At 38.5% G+C, this 20,075-nt stretch overlaps 2 protein-coding genes across 20 annotated transcripts in view; one reads left to right on the top strand and one right to left on the bottom strand.

Moving 5' to 3' along the window:
* Positions 1–8,151, top strand: part of LOC132627376 (protein GIGANTEA-like) — a 33,937-nt gene extending 25,786 nt beyond the window's left edge. For all 3 annotated transcript variants that reach the window (XM_060342689.1, XM_060342690.1, XM_060342691.1), the window contains exons 10-15: positions 36–212; positions 338–1,870; positions 6,401–6,469; positions 6,868–7,086; positions 7,270–7,362; positions 7,467–8,151. In XM_060342689.1, coding sequence (XP_060198672.1) covers positions 36–212; positions 338–1,870; positions 6,401–6,469; positions 6,868–7,086; positions 7,270–7,362; positions 7,467–7,766 — 2,391 coding nt within the window. In that variant the 3' untranslated portion in view covers positions 7,767–8,151. The remainder of the gene's footprint in view (positions 1–35; positions 213–337; positions 1,871–6,400; positions 6,470–6,867; positions 7,087–7,269; positions 7,363–7,466) is intronic.
* Positions 8,152–8,926: 775 nt separating this feature from the next.
* The window catches only part of LOC132627377 (UDP-rhamnose/UDP-galactose transporter 6-like), a 36,397-nt gene continuing 25,248 nt past the window's right edge, over positions 8,927–20,075 (bottom strand). For 2 of the 17 annotated variants that reach the window (XM_060342697.1, XM_060342698.1), the window contains exon 6: positions 8,927–9,555. In XM_060342697.1, the coding sequence (XP_060198680.1) occupies positions 9,250–9,555 (306 nt within the window). In that variant the 3' untranslated portion in view covers positions 8,927–9,249. Of the gene's footprint in view, positions 9,556–9,909; positions 10,037–11,238; positions 12,118–12,956; positions 14,394–14,676; positions 14,997–16,199; positions 16,251–17,019; positions 17,787–20,075 lie in introns of those variants that run through there. The other 15 variants (XR_009577860.1, XR_009577858.1, XR_009577859.1 and 12 more) reach the window with 15 other exon arrangements.

The following is a 20,075-nucleotide window of genomic DNA, read 5'->3' as shown; positions in this document are numbered from 1 at the left end:
ATGTAGAATTTCTAACCTTCGATGTATCGCTGAAGCTTCCTAGGAATTGGATGCATTTGCATTTCTTGCGTGCAATTGGAATTGCCATGTCCATGAGAGCAGGCATTGCTGCAGATGCTGCAGCTGCTTTACTTTTCCGAGTACTTTCACAACCTGCTCTGCTCTTTCCTCCATTAAGGCAAGTTGAAGGAATTGAAGTTCAACACGAACAGGTATATCCATTGGTTTGAAAATTGAATGTCATGTTTGTGGTAAATCTGGACTTTCTGCAGAACTCTTCCAAATTTATCAAGTAGTTGTTTTTGATAGTGACTACCAATCATGAAATGTTCTTCAGAGAGAAGTGCCTGCAGTAGAAGCCACAGTTGAAGCCACTGCGCAAGGGATTGCATCAATGCTTTGTGCACATGGGCCTGAGGTTGAATGGAGAATATGCACCATATGGGAAGCTGCTTATGGCTTAATTCCTTTAAGTTCATCAGCTGTTGATCTTCCTGAAATTATAGTTGCCACCCCCCTGCAACCACCTATTTTATCATGGAACCTGTATATACCACTACTTAAAGTTCTTGAGTATCTTCCTCGTGGGAGTCCATCCGAAACTTGTCTCATGAAAATATTTGTGGCCACAGTGGAAGCAATTCTCCAGAGAACGTTCCCATCTGAGTCCTCCAGAGAGGAAATCAGAAAAACCAGATACATCTTTGGCTCTGCCTCCAAAAACCTTGCTGTGGCAGAATTGCGAACAATGGTTCATTCATTGTTCTTGGAGTCATGTGCTTCTGTAGAGCTTGCTTCTCGTCTTCTTTTTGTAGTCTTAACTGTATGTGTCAGTCATGATGCAAAAGCAAATGGGAGCAGAAGGCCTGTAGGTGAAGATTCTCACCAACCTAGTGAAACAGGTTCAGACTCACTGGAAACCAATGGAAAGCAGAAAGAAAAAAGAACCAAGAAAGTGAAAAAACAAGGACCCGTTTCAGCGTTTGATTCTTATGTTCTTGCTGCTGTCTGTGCTCTTTCATGTGAACTTCAACTCTTCCCTTTGCTTTCAAGAGGGAGTAATTACTCGGATCCAAAAACCATCCTGGGTGCTGCAAAGCATGCAAATGATTCGTCTATTGAGTTAAAAAATGGGATTAATTCTGCTGTCTGTCACACTCGTAGGATATTGGCAATTCTGGAGGCTCTTTTCTCTTTGAAACCATCATCTATTGGAACTTCATGGAGCTACAGCTCAAATGAGATAGTTGCTGCAGCTATGGTAGCTGCTCATATTTCTGATCTGTTTAGACGCTCCAAGGCGTGCATGCATGCTCTTTCGGTCTTAATAAGGTGTAAGTGGGATAGTGAAATTCACTCCAGAGCATCTTCACTGTATAACCTCATTGATATTCATAGCAAAGTTGTTGCATCAATTGTCGATAAGGCCGAACCATTGGAAGCACACCTAATGCCTGCACCTGTTCTTAAGAAAAAAAGCTTGTGCTTGAATGGGAGAAAACATAATAAATATAGCAATTGCACCTGCGCAATTGCAGGACAGTCATCGTTACTTGAGTGCAAACACTCAACTGATTGTAAAACTTTAACTATGAGTGAGAGAGTTTTACACTCAAGCGAGGTTGCACAGTGCAGCAGTGGTAAAGGTATCACAAGTTTTCCTTTAGATGCCTCAGATTTGGCCAACTTTCTGACAATGGACAGGCATATAGGATTCAATTGCAATGCAGAAGATCTTATAAAGTCGGTACTCGCGGAGAAACAAGAAATATGTTTTTCTGTTGTCTCGTTGCTGTGGCACAAGTTAATTGCATCACCTGAAACACAACCAAGTGCAGAAAGCACTTCCGCTCAGCAGGGATGGAGACAGGTATCCACCAGCTTACTTCATGATATTAGATTATATAGTGTTTAATTTGAAATAAAATAATGTATACCTGAAAGCATATAATATGGTGACTGCAATGCTAGAGCTAGTTATATGGCGTTTTTGAACTTGACCATCCCATGATCATTCTAACTTGTAAATTTCAAATTGTTGTTTGGTCCATAGTTTTGGCATAAAAAGAAAAGATTTGGAGACCGTGTGACTTTTAGAGTATAGGCAACCGCTTGAAATTTAAGGAGATCAGCAACCTTGAAAGTTCGGAAAATATGTTTTGACTTTCCTTCTTCGCGTGTTTCAATGACATTCTTTTCCTCCCCCTGACCCCCTTCCGCATAGAGCTTTCGTGATAGGTAGAGATTCTATTTGCTAATACTCTATTCTGTTGGCTGAAAATTAGAACAATTTTGGCATCACCCCACAAACACACAAAAATGAAGTCCAAATCTGCCAGGTCCAATCACAGTGTAGTATTAGGTAATTAGTTGTTTTCACAAATATACCTGCTGCACACTGAAATTCTTCTCTTCTATCTGGTGTCGTGTGCTATGCAAGCATTTTTGCAGCTATCCATCCAAAAATGCAACCCTGGGAGAGAGGCTTTTGTTTTCCATATGACTTTCCAGGGCTAATCAGTCTCCCAGTTTCCAGCCTGCTTCTACATCATATTATCGCAGTTTGTCACTATAAAACTCCCCACTTTTATTTACCAAACAGATCTGCTTACCCCTTTTGCTATCATCCAGAGTAACTGCCTTAAATAGATTCAATAGTTCACGTATTTCATCAATCTCCCAATCATTACATACCTTCTGAAAGGTATATCCCATCCAGCATCTACAAATCAGTCAGCAACCAAGCATTCGTTGTTTATCACCAGAGTGTATAAAACAGGATAAATCTTTCAATTTGCACTCTTTTCACTCTCATGGTTTGACAAAAGGAAGAAGAACGGGTAGAGAGATAACTTACTTGGCCCACCAATTTTTTATGCCTATTTTTCCCTCGTAGTTTTCCTTCCTTTCTTTTCCATAGTTATCAATCATAGGAAAGATCATGTTAAGGAAGACGGATGAAATTAGTATGCCTATACTAGTTGAAAGGAAATTAGACTCTGTAAAGGAGAGACTTTCTGTGGGATGGAAATTCAAACAGAAAAAAGACTCATCTGATCAAGTGGCAAATGGTTATTAAAGAGAAGAAGGATGGTGGACTGGGGGTACGGAATCTAAAAAGGCATAATAAGAGTTTACTTTTTAAATGGCTCTGGAGATATCGTAAGGAAAGTGATGAGATTTGGCAGCAAGTTTTGGATGCTATATATGGTGCAAAGGTAGGGTGGAAACAAAATCCTTCACAATTGAAAAGCTGCGGGGGAATCTGGAAGATGATTAGTGGTTGGTGGGATGAATTTCTACAGTTCACTAGATTGGAAGTGGGAAATGGTAGGAGGATTAAATTTTGGATGGACACTTGGTGTGGAAATGAGAGCTTCAAGAGCATGTTTCCAGACTTGTTCAACTGTGCCTCGAATAAAGAGGTTTAAATTGTAGAATTTAATTCAGCAACTGAATGGAGTGTTACCTTAAGAAGAAACCTAAATGACTGGGAAACAGACAGTTTTTGCCAACTACTTCAACAATTGAACTCATGCTCAATAGAACAAGACAGAGCAGACAGGCTAGTTTGGGTCAACAGCAGGGATAAGGTATTCTCAGCAATAACTGCAACAAAATGTTGTTGCAGCAGTTTAGTCAAGGAATTCCTAACTGGCCATGGAAGATGATTTGGAAAACCAAAGCACCTATGAAAGCAGCTTTCTTGGTTGGTTAGCAGCTAGGGATGCTTGCCAAACACAGCACAAGTTACAAAGGAGAGGTTTTTCCTTGTGTAGTAGATGCTATTTCTGCAATTCAGAGGAGGAAACAGTTGAACTTCTTTCTTGCATTGCAGATTTTCAAGGCAATGTTGGGAACTTTTCTTTAGCATAATGGGCATATCTTTGGTGTTACCAGAGAAAATTAGTAGCTTGTTGGAAGTGTGGCAATCTCAAAAGGTTAAAAAGATTTTAAAGCCAATCTGGAGAACTATTCCCAATTGCATAGTGTGGACCTTATGGCTGGAAAGAAACAAGGCATGCTTTGATGGGAAGAAGTTACAGATTGCTAGAGTACAAAACAAATGCATTAAAAATCTGTACTTTTGGTGTGATAGCAGTAATATAGATAGGATGGAGAAGTATTTGGACTTTTTTTACTTGCTAGGAGATAATATCTAGTATGGATTAAAGAGTTTGCTGCTAGTCCTGTACTTTTTTCAGTACCAACTTGGTACTTTTTTTTTAATAAAATATTTTACTTATAAAAAAAAAAAAAAAAAAAAAAAGGAAGATGGAGAATAGTAGAGCATGAACTCCACCTCTAGTGTAGGGAAAAGTAGTAAGAACAAAAATATGAAGTGCCGAAAATACTCAAGGAAAGAACAATGGTTTCAAGACATCTAATGTTGTCTCTATCCTTAAGGCTGAACTTCCCTTCTTAACAATCTTTAGTTTGCAGAGAAAATTATGCGAGTATACCTCGAGGATCTAATGAAGCCAATAGAGTTTGGTTATGTTTGATGTGATGTGTAGTATACAAATTCCATATTTAATCCATAGGCCTCATTTGTTTTTATAAAATTAAGACGTTTGAATCTGAATGTTCTGAACATTAAGATGTGAATCAAGATTAAAGACGTTTAAATCTGAAAATAGATCTAAAAATTAAGATTTCAATACTAAATAATTGAGACTCTTTGTTTTTTTAACATCTAAATATAAAACTTGTTTTATTTAAAAATAATAGATATAAAATACTAATTAATCTTATATAATATTAACAAATTATTTTTAGAAAAATTGTGGTGGTTGCTGGTGGCGATGGTAGCTGTGGGTACATACTAGCAAGTGGTAATGGGGGGCTGATAGTAGTGGTTAATGGTGGTGATTGATAATTATGGTGGATGATATTGCAAGCTAATGATGGTGGTGATGATTGATAGCAGAACGTAGCTGATATATAGTTGTGGCTGATGGTGGTTTTGTAGTGATTGATGGTTGTGTGGTAATGGTGGTTGGTGGGATGATCATAAATTGTGGCTATTGGTGGTGACGGTCAATTGTGGCGGAGAGTGATGGTTAGTGGTAGACTGGCAGTTGATATTGGGAGTGGACGGAATAGTAGTTGTTAAGAAATGATCTTGGGCCTAACTCAACCCCAAAAGCTAGCTTTTCCCTTTTGAAACTTTATAATTACTCAATTTGAAACCTATTGAATAGGTGCTTGGTCAATATTTGGATGAAGTTGAAAAATAGAGTAATTGAAGTTGATCTTGAAACAGAATATTTGGGAGAAGTTGTGTTTGGACATCAACTTCATTTGAAAAAAGAGTAGAAATTTTGTGAGTAAAAATCATTTCACTTGAATTAGTCAAACCAATATTTCAATGTCTCACAGCATTTTGAATACCATTATTTCACTTGAAATACATGGGTTTGATTCCCTTGTTACGCTGTTTGTACCATGTAAAGATACTAATGTTTAGCCATAACTCACTTGCAAATATTCGAAGTCATTATTTGCAAGTTGAAGTTTGGATCAGTATGTGCAATTGTGCAAATACTTCATCATTATTTGAAATAGTGATGAAAGATTGAAAAAGTTGTTTGAGATGTATTTCGGGAAAATTACGCTCTATGTCTATTTTTGAAAATATTTATGCCACATAGCCCATACTTTGTGTATAAACACCTGATTTTCAACATATTTGTGTATAAACACCTTTTGTACACTATTATACACTTTATACAAGGTTGATGCTTTATGTATAATGCTTTCCCCCATGTATAATGTTGTATAATATTGTATATTGGGCTACGTGGCGTAAACATTTTCAAAAGCTGTATATTTTTGAAAATATCCCGTAAGTAAAATACAACTTCAAGCAAATGTTAAAATAGATATAATTAATGGGTATGGTTACTATCAGTTGCGTTATGATTGCTAGAAAAATATGACTGATCAACTGAGACAACATGCAGCTTTTGCAATAGTACCTTAAAAAGCATAAGCTAAGCTTTTGCATGATTACCGTAGAAAACATAAGATACTTATTAGCTTTTACCGGAGTTAAGTCCCACAGTGGTTGAGGAAATGAGTTGTGGTCTCTTTATATGGTCTTGGAAAATCCTCCCCTCATGAGCTAGCTTTTGAGGTTTCCAAATCATTGGTCCCTATTATTGTGTTTCTCACATATTGGGCCCCCGTGTTTTGTTATCCATCCTCTATTTTTCAAGTCCTGTGAGTAGGAGGGGTGTACTAAGTCCTATTGAAGAAATAGGTTGTGATCTCCTTATACTGCTAGCTTTTGGGGTTGAGTTAGGCCCAAGATCCATTTCTTCACAACCAAAAAGCAGCTTTTGCAATACTACCTTTTGAAATATAAGATGCTTATTAGCTTTTACATGTTTTACAGGTTGTTGACGCACTATGCAACGTTGTATCAGCATTGCCTGCAAAAGCTGCAACAGCCATTGTTCTTCAGGTCCAGATTTCGCTTTTTATTTAACTTGAATGGCATGAATATGTACCTTTTTTTTCTTGAAAGATACATCACATTCTTCACTATTTCTCTAGAAAAAAGGAGAGAATATGAACTTTTTTTCTAGCAGATGATTTTAAGCTCAATTTCTGTTAGTTGGATCCACAATGCTTTCACAGATGTACATGCTTTCAACTATTGCATTTTTGTCCATAATAATTTGTGGCCGCATATTTATAAAAGATATACATTTTAGATGTTTATGTGGCAAGGGGTACTTGTCTGCCTCGTGATTTTTTTTTAACTTCCATCTTTAATCATCTTGTAACTTTGCGCCTATTCATTTGGGTCTTCATCACCATATATGTTTAGTCACTTTCCTTGCTTCTTTTACTTGTCAGGCGGACAAGGAATTGCAACCATGGATTGCCAAAGATGATGATCTTGGTAAGAAGATGTGGAGGATAAACCAACGAATTGTGAAATTGATCGCAGAAGTAATGAGGAATCATGATACACCAGAATCTTTGGTAATTCTTGCTAGCGCACCAGACCTCCTTTTACGGGCCACGGATGGGATGCTTGTAGACGGAGAAGCATGCACCTTACCACAGCTGGAGGTAATAACAACTTCAGTTAAAGTATTTCCCATTTCTCATTGAAGTAAATCTTTGCAGCAAGCTAGAACTTTCTATATGCTCTGGAGGCCCTAGTAATATGATGTGTCTGAAGGGCAATTGATTGATCATCTTATTCTATTTCTTTTTGAATTCTAATAAAATTGCTTGTTTGCAACTGAGCAGCTCCTGGAAGTGACAGCTAGAGCTGTACAACCAGTGCTTGAGTGGGGAGAATCTGGGTCAGCAATCGTTGATGGCCTGTCAAACTTGTTGAAGGTAATATCTCTTTATCTAAGTAAAATGATTTGTTTGCAGGGAAATTTTTCTTTTTTTATCACTTTTATTTAAGATGATATATACTTCTTGTTAATACATTGCAGTGCCGCTTACCGGCCACAGTTCGTTGTATTTCTCATCCAAGTGCTCTTGTACGTGCTCTCAGCACATCTGTTCTTCGTACCATTATGCATGCTGGTTCAATAAAAACTAGAGCTAAACGAGCAGATATAAATGGTGTTCATGGTCCTGCTTATAAGTACTTAAACATTGGCACGATTAACTGGCAAAGGGATATTGAAAAGTGTTTGACGTGGGAAGCTGACAGCCGAATTGAAAATGGAATGTGTACATTATTTCTTGATATGGCTGCTAAGGAATTAGGCTGTACTATATCCATTTGATCTAACTTAATATAATGGGGCGGTATATTAGTTTTCTTCCCATGATTTGCCACATGAAATTCACAAGATTAGAAAGTGACTATCTATGGGCATGAGGATGGAGAAAGGGGAATGAGCTTTAGTTACAGTCAGGAAATGAGATTAGTGTCCTTTGGCACATCCATGATCATGGATATATAGGTAGTCCTTCTCTGGTTGTATTTTTTTACTTGGTTCAGTTTATGTTTGATGTACACCTGAATATGAACATGTTTGTGAAAATAGGATCTATAACAGTTGAATATTCAGTGTGATCAACAAAAGGGTGCATCTAAGTTACCTCCTATTAACCATGTCTGATTTATTTGCCAATTTATTAAGCAAGTTGATGGTCTTTTTTCTTTCACACCTTCTCCGCTTTCCACTCTATAAATAATGGCAAAAGCAATATACCAGGAAGTAACGTTACTTTCTACAAATGACACTCAAATCTTTAATACAATGCAGAACCTTGTGGGTGCAATAAAACAAATTAGGAATGAGAGGCTACTTATCAAATTTACATAATCCTGCATCGCGTATTGCAACTTGAATCATCTCGAAATCTTATTTACACATGAAACAGTAGCTAATATGAGTAATCCTCCCTTTTTCCCCTCAAATTCTTAGCTGTCCGGATTCTTTTCCTCTGCCAACCAACTAAAAAGTACACTTTGTGTGGTGCCCTGGGAATCCAAACCGATAAGTGCAAAAAAAAGCCGATTTCTGCGTCACCAAAAGCTTCTTGCCTTTCCTATTGTGGTTGCAAGAGTTTGTGACTTTTAGTATACATTTATGGTTCAACGTTATCACATGAAGCCCCCAAGGCTAGAAAAACAAAACAATCACAAGTTGCTGCACTTTTTGAGCTTAATCATTGGTTAATCCAACCATTCCCTGCATGATTAAAATTGATTAGAAGTCGCGAATTGGGTAACTTAATCAAATATTCAATCTGCGCACCAGATTTAGTTTGAATAGATCAAGTTTTAATCACTTCTTTGTTGGATGTCTGTATAATTAAATTGATTAGAAGTTACGCGTTAGACTAATGTGTGATTCTAAATAATGCGTTCTGCGGGCTAATCTCTAATATTTCAATTTAGTTGCACTAATCAAGCATACAGCGCACAAAACAACAGTTTACAACAAGCAAAGCATGAAGAAATTCCTCTAAATGTGATACAAGTTACTACAGGCATCATTTGAAAAATACTGAATTACATGTAGATATTGCTAAGCAATAGACAATTACTGGACTGGGGAAGTGCACGGAAAAAAAAAATCACTCTAAATTATAATCTCAGCACAAAGGAAGAATGAAGGGAAACTAGGCGCTACTCTGAATTTAAACTAAGAATAATCTAACTGGCTGGATTTGGGTGGCGCATCTAGTGTCAGCCGACTACAAATCCCGGTATTTTCTATGTCTCTTCTGTTCAGCTTTTTAAGTTTGTCAAAATTCTTATACTTTGTCATCAAGTTGGGTAGAATCCGATCCATGCTTAATTGAATGGCTACGACGTTCTTTCCCACCAGGTTTTGCTGATGCATTGCTGTACCATATCATTCCAGCAACCGCGATAATCATGCCAACTACCACTTGTATGTTTAGACCCTCCTTTCCGAAGAACATGAATCCCAGTATCAAAACAAGGATCGTTTTCATATGGCCAAGCACTTGGAATGAGACAGCAGTGAATCTGCCAATGCAGATGAACTGGCTGAGATTGGTGCCTACGGCTATACTGCATGAAAGAATTATGAACAGCTGCAAAAACAAACAGCAAACAACTGTAAAGGCCACGATTCTAAAAACTGAATGTCCCGATTCCTAGCCTGAAAGTGCACTCTGTCACGACCCAACCCCGTAGGCCGCGACTAGTGTCCGTGCTGGACACCCAAACGTACCCAATAACCCAAACCAACATATTATCAAAATATATTAATATAAAGGTTAGTTGGCGCTACTAAATATCACAGATGAACAGATTTTGCACGTAGAGGCCGATAAGGCCATCACCGATCATAACAACCCAAAACATATACAGAACCCACACAAGTCTGTCTACAGACCTCTACAGAACATAACAGAATCATAAGATGGGACAGGGCCCCGTCGTACCCCTGAATAGCGTACATATATACAATAGCAGAAGATTGTACCAAAATATAGGCTCCGGATAAAGGAGCGCTCCAAAATAGCAGAATAAGATCCTAAGCGGACGAATCAGCAAACCTGTCGTCGGTACCTGCGCGGCATGAAAACGCAGCCCCCGAAGAAAGGGGGTCAGTACGAAATATGTACTGAGTATGTAAAGCATGAAACGTAGTAAACAAAGTCATAATCGGAACAGGAGGTACAGAAAAATGAACGGAATATCCAGATTAGCAAAATGCTGATCATAAAGCATAAATAGTACTTACAGGAAACGTATGTCATACCTGGTCCCATTACGGAACAAAATCATAACCGGAACAGAACGTACAGAAATGTGAGTGAGATGTCCAGAGTATCAAATGCATATTTTCAAAACATGAAGAGTATGTACAGAAACATATGCCATATCATATCCGGCCCCTGCCAAGGGACTCGGCAGACAGAACGTGGTCACCCCCCGACACTGGTGCCACAACACATAAGGATCAGAAAAGGGGAATAACCCCGTAACATAGCATATCATATCAGATGGCCATATCAGATCATATCAGAACAAGCGTACATGGCACAGCATACTCCACAAACCCATGTACGCGTATACCTGCCCCCTCACATCGAGGCACGGCGAACAATGCAAAGGATCACGCTTGACAACATATCCTGGCCCGGGCTCAGTGGGGGAAACATTGAGACATCCACGAACGGAGTAGTGAGAAACTAAATGCACTAAAAATACCATATATATATTTCCAGAGACTCAATGAGGCATATCGAATGTCAAATCAAATCAATGAAATCGGACGGAAACATAGTAAGTAAATTTAGATGTCATAACGGGTTACGGAGGCATAATCTATCCGAGATCGTTTTCAAGATTCAAAACAATTTATAAGACTTAATGAAATATTTAAAATAGTTTTTATTTAGTAGATAAAGGAGTAGTTAGAGTATCTCTAACGAAAACGCTCGAAGACAAGTCATAGACACATAAAGGGTAAAATTGGAAATAGTGGGCCCACCTCGGGACCAATGAAGCGGTGGGCTCAAATTACGTATTTTTAAGCTTATGGGGTCACCTACAAAGGTTCTAGGACATTCCATAACTTCGTAAGCAATTTGGGAAAAAATTTCATAATTTTTCATCAAAGCATACTTAAGGAATTCAATTCTATTGAATGAAAAAGCGACGATTTCAAACGCGGATTCCGATGGACAGAATATTCCCCGAGGCGTAAATCCAAGCCTAGTACATCTAGGACATGCCAAGAGAAGAATCGGGATAGCTTTACATACCTTATATGCTCTTTACGCCTTTCCAAATTCAATTCCCGTTTCGCCCAAAATCTGCAATTGGTCACATTTACCAATTCTCAATTTCCAATCTTTAAGTATTCAATCTTTATTCATAATTGCCTACAGAAATTTGGGCAGCATCTCCCCTATACATATAGCATCCCCGAGAATTTAACTCGGCCAAAACAATCAACAACAACCCAACAACAACATCAACAACAACAACAATCACTATAAACACAATATAACTTAACTAGCTATCTTTCCAACATAATGTCATAACCTTCATTTCAACTTCAATTTCCAAACTAATCTCAATGGTTTCACATTCATCATTAATCTAGATCATCACAATATAATTTGGAAATATTTCATATCATTTCTACGAAATATTCACAAGATATACAAAATATACAAACTTTCCACCAAAACATAATTCACCCAAAACTTCAAATCTTCAACCTACATATTCATAACATATTTCCATCTTCCAATTTCATCAACCATAATCATAATTCACATCTTAACAACTTCATTTCCATAATATCACAAAATCATTCTAAAGTGACATAATCTTCTACATTCCAACTTCAACCAAAATTCATTCAACTTTCATTCCCAATATAATTTTCACCATAACCACAACTAATACAACATAAAATTCAACTCATATATGTATACAACATATATACACTCATGGCTACATATATATATACATACCCACTTTGCAAACTTCCTTATTTCCATAATTTCTACTCATTTCCACATACCACAACATAAACAAACCTTCATAACATAAGAAAAAGAAATTGATTCTTACCTTTTTCTACAACTCCTTCACTTGAACAAGTTGTCAACTTGAAGAAATAAGTGCTCCTTCTTCCAAAACAATTACACCAAGTTGTAAAGGACCCTTAAATTAGTAGGAATACCACAAGAAAATAATTTTTGGAGGAAGATTTGGAGGGGTGAATTTTCTATGGCCAAACCCGAAATGGCCCTTTTTTTTGCTCTTGTTTTGTTTGTTCTTTCTCCTTCTAAGTTTCTTGAATCATCTAAGGGATAATGATCCCTTTATAATTAATTTGCCACATGGAAATTAATTAATTTGGTGGGCTTGGACCAGGTATGGCCGGCCACCCTCTCACCTTGGGCCTAAATTTTTCTTTTCATTTTTTTGGGCCAACTCGGTTGGTCCCGAGTTGGGCCTAGCCCACTGACCTTTCGACCTTAAAACGTCCATATCTCCTTGTACCGACGTCACCTGGGAACCCACGACCTATGGTTGGAAAGATAATTCAATTATCTACAACTTCTAATTCATGGTATTTTTCCAAATTCCAAACATATAATACCGTTTTTGCCCCCCAAAGTCAGGTCACCCGAAAACGTTTTCTTAAAAATATTCGTTTGGAGGACTTCCACTTTGATTTGGCCCAAGGGTCCTTCTTGAGTTGTGTTTAACTTCACATATGTGATTCATATAATTTGTCACATGTCCCAAAAAAAAAAATCTTGACGTGTGGGCCCCACCTCAGCTTACAAATAATTCGACGTTCAAAAATACGGGATGTAACATCCTCCCCCCCTTTAGAACATTCGTCCTCGAATGTTAAATTAATCTTATAGGGTCTTGTAAGCATTTTGGGGAAAATATATCACAAAGTAGAGGCTAGATCTTTCAATACACTTATATTTCGAAAAAGACATTAGTATACCTGTATCCGCGTTTGGTAGCGCCTCCGGGTCCTGTCGACTAGTCAAGGCATAGATGCGGTTCGAAGGACCGCTTGAACTGGGAGCCCCGCCACTACCTCTGCCGCGGCCTGCTGATGTCGACGTACCCTGCCCCGCAGGGCGCATGGCTATCGAAGGAGACGATGACCCAGCGACTGATCCGGTAGGCTGCGCTGCACCTCCCAAATTACCCTTATACGGACACTCTCTCACAGTATGGCCCTGACGGCCACAAGAATAACAAGCACCTGTAGCACGGTAGCACTCTCCAGGGTGGTATCTCCCACAATAAGAACACTGAGGCCTGGGTGGCCTCGTCTGACCGGAACTCCTGTCTACCCGCGAACCTGAAACCCCGGAGCTCTGGCCTGCTCCTAAATACCCTGGGCTATCAAATCTCCTGCCTGAGAACTGCGGAGGTGTGCTCTGTGCTGGCTGGGAAGAATGCCTGCTAGACTGCTGCTGCTGCTGAGGCTGCCCACTCCGAAATTCCTCAAAATACCCAGATGATCTGGCCCTCTTGGGCTGTCTCCGATCCTGACTCCTATCGGGCTGATGACCCCTGTGCCGGTCCTCCATGCCCTGAGCATGCGCCTGAATCCGGGCAATATCCATATCGGGCTGAGCGGCCAATACCAAGCAACTGTCGACAAAATAACGGTCCAGCCCCATAATATACCTGTGCATCCTGTCAGCCATAGTAGCTACCACAGCAGGTGCATATCGGGCCAATGAGTCGAACTCCATACTGTACTCTCGAACACTGCAGCCCCTCTGTCTAAGCAATAAGAATCTGTCAGCCCTGGCCCGCCGTAACTCCGGAGGCAGAAAATGGCTAAGAAAAGCCTCAGAAAACTCATCCCAGACTGCTGGGGGAGCACCAACGCCTCTGGCTAACTCCCAAGACTCGTACCAATTTGCTGCTACATCATACAACCGGTACGAAGCCAACTCCACTGACTCTGTCGCAGATGCCTTAATCAAATGTAACGTGCGCCGCATCTTCCTGATAAACTCCTCAGGATCCTCCTCGGGCTTTGTCCCGAAGAACTCTGGAGGATTACAGGTCAGGAACTCACGAGCTCTCGAACTGTCACGTCTGTCTGCACGACCATCCCCAAGTCCGTGCCTATGAACCTGCCCTGCTACCAGTCTGGTCAACAACTGGACCGCATCTCTTATAGCCCGATCCTCAGCCCCTGGCTGTGGAGCTGGAGGCTCAGGTACTGGAACCTCTGGAGCTACTGGTGGAGCTGCCCCAGACTCCTCTGATGATGAAGACGTAGCAGAGTCTGCTGGCCGGGACGCAATATCACGCATCATCTGAGCAAGGGTCCGAGTACCCTTCTGAGCCCGGCTGGTCTCTCCTACCACGCCCTTTTTCTTCTGGGCAGCCGTCGCCTTTTTCGGAGGCATCACTGAAAGAAAAACAACAACGGATCAGGACAGAATCATCCTAATAGCACAGCTCTATTGCACGATCTAAGATTTCAAAAAAAGAAACACCCTAAATGTCCTGTAGCTTCCTGTTTATAGGTGTGGTGCACAACACACCGATAAACAAGACTCTACTAGACACGGTCTGTAGACGTTCCGAGGACGAACCGCTCTGATACCACTTTTGTCACGACCCAACCCCGTAGGCCGCGACTAGTGTCCGTGCTGGACACCCAAACGTACCCAATAACCCAAACCAACATATTATCAAAATATATTAATATAAAGGTTAGTTGGCGCTACTAAATATCACAGATGAACAGATTTTGCACGTAGAGGCCGATAAGGCCATCACCGATCATAACAACCCAAAACATATACAGAACCCACACAAGTCTGTCTACAGACCTCTACAGAACATAACAGAATCATAAGATGGGACAGGGCCCCGTCGTACCCCTGAATAGCGTACATATATACAATAGCAGAAGATTGTACCAAAATATAGGCTCCGGATAAAGGAGCGCTCCAAAATAGCAGAATAAGATCCTAAGCGGACGAATCAGCAAACCTGTCGTCGGTACCTGCGCGGCATGAAAACGCAGCCCCCGAAGAAAGGGGGTCAGTACGAAATATGTACTGAGTATGTAAAGCATGAAACGTAGTAAACAAAGTCATAATCGGAACAGGAGGTACAGAAAAATGAACGGAATATCCAGATTAGCAAAATGCTGATCATAAAGCATAAATAGTACTTACAGGAAACGTATGTCATACCTGGTCCCATTACGGAACAAAATCATAACCGGAACAGAACGTACAGAAATGTGAGTGAGATGTCCAGAGTATCAAATGCATATTTTCAAAACATGAAGAGTATGTACAGAAACATATGCCATATCATATCCGGCCCCTGCCAAGGGACTCGGCAGACAGAACGTGGTCACCCCCCCGACACTGGTGCCACAACACATAAGGATCAGAAAAGGGGAATAACCCCGTAACATAGCATATCATATCAGATGGCCATATCAGATCATATCAGAACAAGCGTACATGGCACAGCATACTCCACAAACCCATGTACGCGTATACCTGCCCCCTCACATCGAGGCACGGCGAACAATGCAAAGGATCACGCTTGACAACATATCCTGGCCCGGGCTCAGTGGGGGAAACATTGAGACATCCACGAACGGAGTAGTGAGAAACTAAATGCACTAAAAATACCATATATATATTTCCAGAGACTCAATGAGGCATATCGAATGTCAAATCAAATCAATGAAATCGGACGGAAACATAGTAAGTAAATTTAGATGTCATAACGGGTTACGGAGGCATAATCTATCCGAGATCGTTTTCAAGATTCAAAACAATTTATAAGACTTAATGAAATATTTAAAATAGTTTTTATTTAGTAGATAAAGGAGTAGTTAGAGTATCTCTAACGAAAACGCTCGAAGACAAGTCATAGACACATAAAGGGTAAAATTGGAAATAGTGGGCCCACCTCGGGACCAATGAAGCGGTGGGCTCAAATTACGTATTTTTAAGCTTATGGGGTCACCTACAAAGGTTCTAGGACATTCCATAACTTCGTAAGCAATTTGGGAAAAAATTTCATAATTTTTCATCAAAGCATACTTAAGGAATTCAATTCTATTGAATGAAAAAGCGACGATTTCAAACGCGGATTCCGATGGACAGAATATTCCCCGAGGCGTAAATCCAAGCCTAGTACATCTAGGACATGCCAAGAGAAGAATCGGGATAGCTTTACATACCTTATATGCTCTTTACGCCTTTCCAAATTCAATTCCCGTTTCGCCCAAAATCTGCAATTGGTCACATTTACCAATTCTCAATTTCCAATCTTTAAGTATTCAATCTTTATTCATAATTGCCTACAGAAATTTGGGCAGCATCTCCCCTATACATATAGCATCCCCGAGAATTTAACTCGGCCAAAACAATCAACAACAACCCAACAACAACATCAACAACAACAACAATCACTATAAACACAATATAACTTAACTAGCTATCTTTCCAACATAATGTCATAACCTTCATTTCAACTTCAATTTCCAAACTAATCTCAATGGTTTCACATTCATCATTAATCTAGATCATCACAATATAATTTGGAAATATTTCATATCATTTCTACGAAATATTCACAAGATATACAAAATATACAAACTTTCCACCAAAACATAATTCACCCAAAACTTCAAATCTTCAACCTACATATTCATAACATATTTCCATCTTCCAATTTCATCAACCATAATCATAATTCACATCTTAACAACTTCATTTCCATAATATCACAAAATCATTCTAAAGTGACATAATCTTCTACATTCCAACTTCAACCAAAATTCATTCAACTTTCATTCCCAATATAATTTTCACCATAACCACAACTAATACAACATAAAATTCAACTCATATATGTATACAACATATATACACTCATGGCTACATATATATATACATACCCACTTTGCAAACTTCCTTATTTCCATAATTTCTACTCATTTCCACATACCACAACATAAACAAACCTTCATAACATAAGAAAAAGAAATTGATTCTTACCTTTTTCTACAACTCCTTCACTTGAACAAGTTGTCAACTTGAAGAAATAAGTGCTCCTTCTTCCAAAACAATTACACCAAGTTGTAAAGGACCCTTAAATTAGTAGGAATACCACAAGAAAATAATTTTTGGAGGAAGATTTGGAGGGGTGAATTTTCTATGGCCAAACCCGAAATGGCCCTTTTTTTTGCTCTTGTTTTGTTTGTTCTTTCTCCTTCTAAGTTTCTTGAATCATCTAAGGGATAATGATCCCTTTATAATTAATTTGCCACATGGAAATTAATTAATTTGGTGGGCTTGGACCAGGTATGGCCGGCCACCCTCTCACCTTGGGCCTAAATTTTTCTTTTCATTTTTTTGGGCCAACTCGGTTGGTCCCGAGTTGGGCCTAGCCCACTGACCTTTCGACCTTAAAACGTCCATATCTCCTTGTACCGACGTCACCTGGGAACCCACGACCTATGGTTGGAAAGATAATTCAATTATCTACAACTTCTAATTCATGGTATTTTTCCAAATTCCAAACATATAATACCGTTTTTGCCCCCCAAAGTCAGGTCACCCGAAAACGTTTTCTTAAAAATATTCGTTTGGAGGACTTCCACTTTGATTTGGCCCAAGGGTCCTTCTTGAGTTGTGTTTAACTTCACATATGTGATTCATATAATTTGTCACATGTCCCAAAAAAAAAAATCTTGACGTGTGGGCCCCACCTCAGCTTACAAATAATTCGACGTTCAAAAATACGGGATGTAACACACTCATCACAAAACTGACCAGCTAATACGCTGACATGTTAGGGAAGACTTTTTACAATAAAACTGATTCTGGGAAGATATGGATAACTTTTGGTCCAAGCGATCCCGCATGACCATCAGATTCTTATTCAAGGAGATTCTGCATTGTAAAGATAGTGACAATTTTGACCAAATACATGGCGAATATGCTTGCGGTTCCAAGAACAGAAAAGATTATTTTAGAGTTTGCCTTAACTTATTATTGTGCTTTACCTAATATCTAACTTTAAAAGGAGAACACTTGATAGAGGCAAACATTGTCAAACAGACCTCATCCTTAAAAGAGATTATTCACATGGAAAGACTTAAGGTTACACGAAAAGTGGTACTCCCTCCGTCCCAATTTATGTGACACTTTTTCTTTTTAGTCAGTCGAAAAAAGAATGACACCTTTTTATATTTAGTAACAATACAACTTTAAATTTACCTTTTTACCCTTAACGAAATGATTTCTAGCCACACAAACTTTTATGGCTTGTTTTAAACCATAAATTTCAAAAATCTTTCTTTATTTCTTAAACTTCATGCTCAGTTAAACACCCTCATATAAAATGGGACGGAGTGAGTAGCTGCTTACCCAACATAGCCTAGTGCAGACTTCAATACGAAATGAAGAAGTGAGGCAATAAAGGAGAGACTACAACCAAAAAATTTGGTGGATAACTGCATACTGAGAGGTACCTCCTTCAATTTATATGGTCTTACTTTCCTTTTAATCTATTTAAAAGAATGACACTTTCATACTTAGTACTCCCTCTGTCCTAATTTATGCAGCACACCTTTTCTTTTTACTCTGTCGCAAAAAGAATATCACTTTTTCATATTTAGAAACAATTTAACTTTATAAGATGATTTACAATCACACAAATATCTAAAGCTTGTTTTGGACCACAAATTTCAAAAGACTTCCTTTCTTTCATAAACTCGGTGCCTAAAATGGGGCAAATAAATTGGGATAGAGGGAGTAACTCTTTATCCATAATGACACTCCCTTATAAGACATGACATGTTTAACATCACAAAATTTGAAGGATATTTTTGGTACACAGACATTTTTAATTTAAGATCACAAGATTCAAAAGTATTTTGTACTTCCTTAAATTTTGTGCCTAATCAAAATAAGACACGTGAAAAAGAAACGGAGGGAGTAGTATTTAAGGACAAGCTACTGAAGAAGGAAGAACAAACTTAGAGACTTGAAGCATATATCATGTGGAAAGATATCACAAATGGTATTTTAAAAAATAGCAAGCGAAGTTCTAGGTGTTTTGAAGAAATGCATATTAGACTTTGGAGGCATATATACCTACGAAACCATCAAATGATATGACCATCAAGAAATCCTAGTCTCCATGAAAAAAATGAATTCATAGGACAATTACAAATCATAAATAATTGAAAGAAAACTACTCACAAACAAAATTAGGTATGAACAATTGTCATTCTTATATATGTTTATGCGAAAGAATCAGAGTATCCAAACCAAAATCTTAAAGCACGAGAGGGAATAGCCTAAAAACTTTGCAAACCCTTTTGGAAGTCTTTATCCAACCTACGTGCAACAACCATATGAGTTAGTAACTTCTAATACATGTAATTTGATTTTGGCACAAGAACTTTAGTGCAACTTTCAAGAATGAGAAATGACTTACCAAAGATTGGATCTGATACCATGTTAAAAGAATATGAGGATTCAACTTAAAACATTAAGGCAATGGGTGGAGTAGCCCAAAACCTTTATGGCCCCTCACGAAGCCTAACCTATGTAGGACAACAATAAATCCGAATAGTTTAAACCAGCTATACAAGTGTTTTACATGAAATTTTGGCTTTGTCGAGGCGCAGGGAACAGTTGAAAGCCACCTAGTATCAAACATTCACACCCCTTAGACCTAGGCCTCATTTGTTTGCACTTAATGAAGGTCTTAGGTAATATTTGTTTTCATTAAGATTAAGACGTTTGAATCCAAATGCACATCTAAATATTAAAATGTGCATTAAGATTTAGATGTCTCAACCTGAATATTAAGATGTTGTATTAAGATATTCATACTAAATAAATAAGACTTTCGTTTCTTCAAGATTTTATATGTGTATATATATATATATATATATATATATATATATATATATACTAGATAGCCTATGCCCGTGCGCATATGTAGTTGTGTTTGGATAGTGATAATATATATACACACTGTTCAAATCACGATTAATATAACATTGTAGTTTGTGCTTCGTATCTAAAACTTTATTATA

This window comes from Lycium barbarum, chromosome 2 (genome assembly GCF_019175385.1).
Source record: "Lycium barbarum isolate Lr01 chromosome 2, ASM1917538v2, whole genome shotgun sequence".
Classification (NCBI taxonomy): domain Eukaryota; kingdom Viridiplantae; phylum Streptophyta; class Magnoliopsida; order Solanales; family Solanaceae; genus Lycium; species Lycium barbarum.
The sequence above is the reverse complement of the archived record's forward strand: the minus strand, read 5'-3'. Positions and strand labels throughout refer to the sequence as shown.